The sequence below is a fragment of the Corylus avellana genome, chromosome ca1 (genome assembly GCF_901000735.1).
Source record: "Corylus avellana chromosome ca1, CavTom2PMs-1.0".
Taxonomy (NCBI): domain Eukaryota; kingdom Viridiplantae; phylum Streptophyta; class Magnoliopsida; order Fagales; family Betulaceae; genus Corylus; species Corylus avellana.
The window spans coordinates 11,308,352-11,317,067 of NC_081541.1; the positions used below are offsets into that span (position 1 = coordinate 11,308,352).

The following is an 8,716-nucleotide window of genomic DNA, read 5'->3' on the forward strand; positions in this document are numbered from 1 at the left end:
TTTTTTGTATCTCAACAACGCAACTTTCACATCCATCTCATTTTCACGTACGTTGCTTCTAATTAAATTGAAGCAATATATATAGTTGAGAGGATATTGGTAATGCAAACACGAATTGGACTTCTTACATCAAACTCCACCAAAGTTTGTTTGTACAAGAATTTCGCGAAGAAAGATAAAAAGCATAACTGAAATATGTCACTTGTGCTTTCGTAACCTGCTTGCTAGCTTCATTTTACACAACAAACCAGTAGAATGGTAGATACTTGTCTATTTTTTAAGGTACACGGTCAAATTCCTTCTATCTCTGTAACACATATAGGGTTGAATCCGAAGTGGCCACACGTGTATATCCACCCATTTCTTCTTATCCGATTGAATTAATATTAAGTGAGTTTAATTATTTAATTAATATTTTAACATATCAAACACAAAACTATTGATTATTTGACCAAGGAAATTAAGAAATCCTCATGATCAGGTTGCCCGTAAAAGAGAAATGCTAAATTAAAACATGCTTAATTTTTTAAGCAATCCTTTAAATAGAAGTAGAACTTTAGCTTAATTGATGTATAATATGGTAATAATGTCAAGCACTACTACCACAATAATTTAAACTAATATTAATGTTACGTGCCAAGTATATATATGGGGAGGAGATGTATATATCTACCTTATTTTATTACTTTTTAACAATAAATATGAGTTTTCCCACACGCTTCTTGTTTAGACTAAAATTTGGACTGTTTAACGACAAAAAAACAAAGTCAAGTATTTCATTGAAGATATTGGTTAAGACATCTAACTCACATTTTCAATCACCATGCCTCAAAGGTGGGGCGGGTTAATACTTGGAAGTGTTAAATAAGTCATGTATCGAAGTAGGGGTTGTAATTCGTGTTCATGTGTAGGACGTTTGTGTTGTATTAGGTCAGGTTAATTTAATTAAATGGATCAAGCCTTTTAACCTTAACTCCTTAATTTTGTATTAGGTTCATAATAGATTGATGGCTTGTGTCAAAACATAATTATAAAACTATTAGGTTAATGCTAATTCCACCAATTTAATTAATTAAAAGGGTCAAATTCTTTTAATTTCAAAATGAGCTTAGTGTGAAAAATTGTTACCCTTGCCTCAAAGCATGGATTAGAAATAAAGCCCACATTTCTGAAAAGTAGAAGCGATGCTTTCCAATTGTCTTCCATTTTACGTAAACGCAACCTGCTGTATGTGTATCTCATCAGCCCTATATATACCCCAGAAGAGTTAGTTGCCGCTTGCAAGAATCCCTCCCACCAAACACAATCTCGATCCGATCCAATGGGTGCAGCCAACTCTTCCTCCAAGTCCAAGGCAAGCTCCCAGAAAACCATCAAAGACAAAACATTATCAGGAGTTGGCAACCTCGTCAGGCTCCTCCCGACCGGCACTGTCTTCTTGTACCAGTTCCTCAGCCCTGTGTTTTCCAACAATGGCCACTGCAACACAATCAACAAGTATCTCACCGCCATTCTTGTTGGTCTGTGCGGGTTGTCTTGCTTCTTTTCCACCTTCACAGACAGCTACGTCGGAGATGATGGTCAAACGCACTACGGGGTTGCAACAACCAAGGGTCTTTGGCCGTCGCCGGAGTCTAAGAGCGTGGACTTGCCGACGTATAAGCTTCGGTTTGCTGACTTCGTCCACGCCTTTTTCGCGGTGATTGTGTTCGCGGCTTTGGTGCTTTTGGATGGCAATACGGTGGGGTGCTTCTATCCTGCGTCTAAGTCCATTGAGAAGACTTTGATCCAGGTGCTGCCACCTGTTGTTGGTGCGGTTTCTAGTGTGGTTTTCTTCTTGTTCCCTGATAAGCGCCATGGAATTGGATACCCTGCAAATGAGTCTTCAAAGAATTCCAACTCTGGTGGAGAAGCATCTACCACGAAAGCCTAATTATGGAAGTTTGTGTTTGTGTGTGGTTTTTTTCTTCTTGTGCGATTGTATTCGATCATGTTTGCTTGTCTAAATTAAGGTTTGAGATATGTTTGGTGGCATCAGTTGTAATTGTAACTTGTAATTTTATTGATAGTTTATGTATATTTTTAATGCAAAATAGCTAATCAAATCATACTTTATCTAGTTTAACTAATGAGTTTTAAAAGATATCATTAATCTGATTATCTAATTTTTTTTTTAATCTATATTATTTATATTTTATTTTATTTTATTTTATTAGGATTGTATTTTTCCTAAAGATCCTATTTTTTAACTTTTGAGAAAAAAGATATGTACAGAGAGAATTAGTAAGAGAAAATTTTGGGAAATTAAAAGAGAGCTGTGGTAGAGAAATAGTATGAGAAAATTTTAGGAAAAGAGAGATGTGGATAGAGAAATAGTATATTAATGAGATAGATCGATGTGTACACAGTGCTTGTTACATGTAGCGGTGCACAATTCATAAATGCAACAAAAATGTATTTTACATTTAAGATGCATAATCGGATGTAAATATTTTTTAGTGTTTTGCTTAGATAAAAATAAGAAATGACTAAGCCACTGTGAGTGCTCTAACAAAAGGTAGTACTCTTGGATTCAATTCATGGAAGGGATTCATTCCCAAAAGGAATGTTGTCTCCATATATTGTAATTTGTATGTGTTGGAAGGGAAAAAAAAAAAATTAATTGTATGTGTTGATTATCTGAACCGGCCCAACAATTCCACCCACATCGATCGACCCAGCCTCTCTCCATGGCCTCTTTAGTCAAACAAGGCCAATGGACCCACTCCAGGCCTACCCACTATGCACCTTCAAGCCCATGGGCAGAGAAGCCCACTCTTGGCCCAACTTGGCTTCGATATGTTGCCCCCTCAAACTACCCAGCTTAAATAACCAAACATCCATGGATCAGCTACTCATACTTGGCCCAAGGCCCCAAGCCATCCATCCTCCCGTCCTCAAGCCCACAAACACCTCCCCATCCCTTCCTATGCTTGCATCCGATAGCCAAACTATCCAAAATCCTATCAAATGTGACTTGACATTTAAAATTATTAAATTAAAATTTAATAATAATTTTAAAATGCAGGAACATAAGAAAATTCTATTACGCTTCTCTGACCGAGAAGAAAATTAAAACAAGAGGTCACATCGCCCCAAGCCATCCATCCTTCTGTCCTCAAGCCCACAAACACCTCCCCATCCCTTCCTATGCTTGCATCCGATAGCCAAACTATTTAGAATTCTATCAAATGTAACGTGACATTTAAAATTATTAAATTAAAATTTAATAATAATTTTAAAATGTAGGAACGTAAGAAAATTCTATTACGCTCCTATGACCGAGAAGAAAATTAAAACAAGAGGTCACATCAAATATTGTTCCACGTGAAGAAAATGTTCCCCAAAAGAGAATTTTGTGTTGGAGATTTCAAAGAAAGAGAGCGGCGGCAGTATAATTAATTAAGGGAAAAAGCTCAAGGTTTCTACGCATTTTTGTGGCGAAGGTCATTGAGAGGAAAAGTCAGCCATTATTGCCATGCAAGTTGGTTAAACCAGCCAATCTGATCTCCTACTTGCACAAGCACAAGGACAGGGAAGAAAACAAACCATATTAAACCAGCCAATCTGATCTCCTACTTGCACAAGGACAAGGACAAGGAAGAAAACAAACCATATTAATGGATCCGCGTGAGTGACTTGAGAGGTGGAGGATTGAAACCATATCCAATAATTTCTCTTTCATATTTCTCGTCAAAAAAAACGGCTATAATAAGAGTACTATAAATTATACCCAAATGGTACGTAGGTTGCATTGCATAATCGGAAAACAATCTTGATGGCTGCAGCATTGCCGGCGGGGCTTGGTGACATCATCAAGGTCCTTCCCACTGGCACAGTGTTCCTGTTCCAGTTCTGCAGCCCCATCCTGTCCAACTATGGGAATTGCCAATCCTTCAACAAGTATCTCACCGCCTTTCTTGTCGGCTGCTGCGGCTTGTCTTGCTTCTTTTCTTCATTTACAGACAGTTGTGTCGTTCAAAACAAAATCTACTATGGGTTTATAACACCCAAGGGTGGTCTTTGGCCCTCGCCCCCGACAGAGCCTCCGTCTGGGAAGGTGAACCAGGTGCCGGAAAAGATTGGATTTACAGACTTTGTCCATGCTATTTTGGCGGTGATAGTGTTCGGAGCAGTGGTGCTTTTGGACACAAATACTGAGAATTGCTTCTATCCGGTGACTGAGTCAACTCATAAGACTCTACTCTCGGTCGTGCCGGCAATTGTTGGTGCCGTTTGTAGTGTGCTTCTACCCTTGTACCCTTGCAAGCGACACGGAATTGGATACCCTTCACCTATATCTAAATCACAGAAATCCAACGCCTCCGGTTCAAAAATGCCTTTGACCAGAGAACCTAAGGAAGGGGACGTCTCCGGTTCAGAAATACCATTGACCGGAGAACCAAAGGAAGGGGGGCTTGTTCATACACAGGTTTGACACACATGCACACACACACACATATAGTTTTTGCTGTTCAAATTGTAACTTTTAATTTAATTTAACCTTTGTAACAAATAGATCAGCTTTTCATTGTACGTGTAATGTTGTATAATTAAAAACAAAATAAATGGGTTTGACATATGTTTGTTCTTTTGTTTCAAAAGCTATATAAGTGATATCCTAATATGTATTTTAACTTACTATTATTGGTCCTCAAATCCTCATGAAATAGAGATCACTAGTTCAAATTCCCAATCTTTTCTCTTATGCAAACATGTAAAAAACACTTACTATTGTTTGACTCCAATAGAGAGAGTCTAGACGGTAGATCTAAGCGAAGAGGGAAAGAGAGAAACGAAAGGGGGGGCCGGGGGTGGGAGGGGGACTCATCCCTTGCTGCCTAGGGTTTTTTTTTATAATAACGGCAAGTTCTGTTCCGATCGTTTGATTCTTTTGATTAGGTATCAAGTCTTTTCTTATGCATTAATTGGCAATAATTTCGCAGTTTTCTTTGTTTTCTATTTCTGTGAGATGTTTATTAATTATTGGCCTTTACGTTTTCTTCATGTTAAACGTGTAAAGAGGTGATCAATGAATTCCATGCTAGCTAAGAGATCGTATTTTATTATTTTTTATTTTAATAAATGTGAAATTGGTCAATGTTGTTTAAAGTTTTGAAAAAAGAAATGCTATATACACTCTCAATCCCATATTCCTTAACGTGATTTTTAAAATTATCATTAAATTAAAATTTAATAGTAATTCATCACAAATTCAATGATAATTTTAAAAGCCATGTTAGAGAGTGTAAGAGTAAAAGTGTGTTATATTTCTTACTCGATTTTAAAAAGTGATTAAAAAGGGGTAAGTTAAAAAAAAAAAAAACCATACTAAGGAGGTGGTCGACCCCCCTCTTTTGCAAAATGGGGTTTGGCATAAGTTCCTAACCACCCCCCATGACAAAACAAAATTGAGGGGGTGGTTAATGCATCAATTAATTAAGCCAAGGCTCATAGCACCGAAACTATTGTTCAATGCAGGATCCTTTAGGGGTGTAAATCCGGTTGGTAATAACTGGCCACCAACCGATAACCGGGAACTAATCAGTAATCGGTTACTGACCAACCAGTTTTAAATTCGGTTGAAAAAAAAGGAGTAACCGGGTAATAATATATATATATATATATATATATATATAGTGTTAAGGGGTTATTTGAGGTTATTTCTTTTGGTTGTTGGTTTGTATACATAATTGTTTTTATTTTTTTTCTTTGGATTTTTTGGGCACTTTTAAAATGTATTATGAAAGCAAAGAACAACCATAACTAAGTCTAGCTTATTGTACTAAAAAAACCATAATTATTTTTTTAAAGGACAAAAAATGCCTAAATTAAACCCCAAAAATAGGCCAAATATCCAAAATTGGCCTAAAATGCACATTTTTTTGAAAATCCGATTACCGGTTGGGATAACTTGGCACCAACCGGTAACCTACCGGTTATTACATAACCGAGGAACCGGTTTCCGTTTTCTAAATTTAATAACCAGCCGGTACCCCGGTTTTGATTATCGGTTTTAGCAAATAACCGGTAACTGGGATCGGGTTGACACCCCTAGGGTCCTTTACACAAACAGTACTACAATTGGACTCGCATAATGGTGTATAGTTGAATATCGTCGTTAGAGTAATGCTGGAAGTTACTTCTATCAATCTTGTGTCATTCAAATAATGATGCCAAAAGTTTATATGTGTGACATGCATGTTTAACATGATCAGATTGGTCTGATTATACAACAAGAAATAGATTTTATATATATATATATATTGAAAAATTGAAGCTCCTTGAAAAAAAACATTTAGGCTTGAACATGGAAAAGCCACACATGTATATTGATCCCCCATTTCTTCTTACCCGATTGGTGAACATTTAATACATCAAACATAATCACAAAAAAAACAAAAAAACAAAAATCAAACACAAAACTGTACGTTGATTATTTGACCTAGAAAGTAAATACATTAATACAACAATATTGTTGATTTTGTAACTGAATATCACGTCCAGATCATGATCAGGTTGCGTTTGAAAAGAGAAGTACTATATTAAAATATGCTTAAATTTTTCAAGTAATCTTCAAATACAAGTACTATAATTAACTTGAGCTTAAATATTAATGCATATATATGCAAAGTCAAGCACTACTACAACAAGCATGCCTTAATTTAATTATTTGATTAATAATGTAATGGGAAAGAGATATCTACTATTATTTTTGTTAGTATTTACTAGAAATTATATATGGGTTTTCCCTTTTCCCTTTTCCCTTTTACCCCACGCTTCATCAAAGCATACGCTTAGACTAAAATTTGGACTGTGTCTCAATCACAGTCTATCCTCAAAACTTGGATTAGAAATGAAGCCCACCCCTTCCGAAAAGTACAAGCCATGCCATCCATCTTATCATCTCTTCCATTTTACGTAAAAGCAAGCTGCTGTATATATATATATATACCCAGAAGAGTTATTATTAGTTGCCACCAAATTAACACAATTTCGATCCGATCCAATGGGTGCAGACAAGTACTCTTCCTCCATTAAAGACAAAACACTATCAGGAGTTGGCAACCTCGTCAGGCTCCTCCCGACCGGCACTGTGTTCTTGTACCAGTTCCTCAGCCCTGTGTTGTCCAACAATGGACACTGCAGCAACACAATCAACAAGTACCTCACCGCCATTCTTGTTGGTCTGTGCGGTTTGTCCTGCTTCTTTTCTACCTTCACAGACAGCTACGTCGGAGATGACGGTCAAACGCACTACGGGTTTGCAACAAGCAAGGGTCTTTGGCCGTCGCCGGAGTCTAAGAGCGTGGACTTGCCGACGTATAAGCTTCGGTTTGCTGACTTCGTCCACGCCTTTTTCGCGGTGATTGTGTTTGGGGCTTTGGTGCTTTTGGATGGAAATACGGTGGGGTGCTTCTATCCTGCGTCTGAGTCCATTGAGAAGACTTTGATCCAGGTACTGCCACCTGTTGTTGGTGCGGTTTCTAGTGCGGTTTTTATGTTCTTCCCTAATAACCGCAATGGAATTGGATACCCTGCAACTGCAACTGAGCCTTCACAGGATTCCAAGTCTGGTGGTGGACAAGTATCTGTATCCACCACGAAAGCCTAATTAAGGAATTAGTTTGTGTTTGTGTGTGGTTTTCTTCTTCTTGTGCTATTGTATTCGATCATGTTTGCTTGTCTAAAATTCTAAATTAATGTTTGAGATATATATGTTTGGTAGTATCAATTGTAAATGTCACTTGCTAACAATTCCCGACTCTCTCTTAAACCTTCAAATAACGCCCCTGAGGCAGCAACATGAGTGACCCATGCTCGCGCGTGCGAAAGGAGCTTTTATGCTCCTCTGTTTTTGGCCTCCGTAAACAGAGCATAACAGAGCCACACATACTGTTTTTATTGAACATAAAAGAAAAGAAAGATGGAAAAGAGAAAAGAGAGTAATTTGTATGTTCCAACGTTAAGTTTGCCGCGTGTTTTTTAATTTCCAAAATTCTAGAAGTAAATAATTAATCCAGGTGGCTTGCCCGGAGGTTATCTAATTCTATTAGGTTTCTAATACTCCAAAGGTACACAGTCGGTTCACAGACACTATATAATGTGCGTGGCCTTCCAATAACTTTATTTCTTAATTTCATAGATTAAGTCAATCAATCGGCAAATTAAGAACGAATGTTTCATGGAGAGAGGGAGCCTAGCAGTACCCGTCGGATTTCGTTTTGCCCCGGAGGATGAAGAACTTCTTGTCGACTTTCTTCAAAAGAAAGTCTGGGGAGAGCCGCTACCTATTGGGTGGTTGAGTATAACTATATATATCTATGGCGACAATTAAGGAGCCATGGATGATTTTCGAAAAGACTCATATCAAGATGTAAGTATAACAACTCCTTCATCCATCTTTATTTGTTTTCTCGAAGCTTCCAGCTTGTATTTGATTTATCTTTTTTATTTTATTTTATTATTATTTTGGTTTTTCAAAACTAAATAGCGTTAAGGGTTCTTTGATAAATATTAGGGTTAATGTTGTTTTCTTTCGTTAGCTTTTGAATATTACTGGCAAAGGCATGGATAACATGAAATATCCAACAAGAAACTTCCAACGTAACAATCAACAAGTTCAGAATCACGAGATCCAAATGTTGAATGCAATAAACATGAACCTGAAGCATCT

The 8,716-nt window shown here is 37.2% G+C and overlaps 3 protein-coding genes across 3 annotated transcripts; all 3 read left to right on the forward strand.

Moving 5' to 3' along the window:
• Window positions 1-1,294: 1,294 nt before the first annotated feature.
• On the forward strand, window positions 1,295-2,119 carry LOC132167245 (protein DMP2-like). Its single transcript, XM_059578153.1, has one exon. It carries the CDS (start codon window positions 1,322-1,324, stop codon window positions 1,931-1,933), a length of 612 nt encoding a protein of 203 aa, XP_059434136.1. The 5' UTR covers window positions 1,295-1,321; the 3' UTR covers window positions 1,934-2,119.
• A 1,677-nt stretch (window positions 2,120-3,796) lies between these two features.
• LOC132167872 (protein DMP2-like) lies at window positions 3,797-4,491 on the forward strand. The gene has a single exon (XM_059578910.1). It carries the CDS (start codon window positions 3,818-3,820, stop codon window positions 4,475-4,477), a length of 660 nt encoding a protein of 219 aa, XP_059434893.1. The 5' UTR covers window positions 3,797-3,817; the 3' UTR covers window positions 4,478-4,491.
• Window positions 4,492-7,023: 2,532 nt separating this feature from the next.
• Window positions 7,024-7,770, forward strand: LOC132167519 (protein DMP2-like). The gene has a single exon (XM_059578520.1). The coding sequence runs from the start codon at window positions 7,049-7,051 to the stop codon at window positions 7,652-7,654; it is 606 nt and encodes a 201-aa protein (XP_059434503.1). The 5' UTR covers window positions 7,024-7,048; the 3' UTR covers window positions 7,655-7,770.
• The last annotated feature ends 946 nt before the right edge of the window (window positions 7,771-8,716 follow it).

Excerpts from the sequence above, each read along its gene's own strand:
- LOC132167245 (XM_059578153.1), top strand. The coding sequence starts at position 1,322 with ATGGGTGCAGCCAACTCTTCCTCCAAGTCCAAGGCAAGCTCCCAGAAA.
- LOC132167519 (XM_059578520.1), top strand. The coding sequence starts at position 7,049 with ATGGGTGCAGACAAGTACTCTTCCTCCATTAAAGACAAAACACTATCA.
- LOC132167872 (XM_059578910.1), top strand. The coding sequence starts at position 3,818 with ATGGCTGCAGCATTGCCGGCGGGGCTTGGTGACATCATCAAGGTCCTT.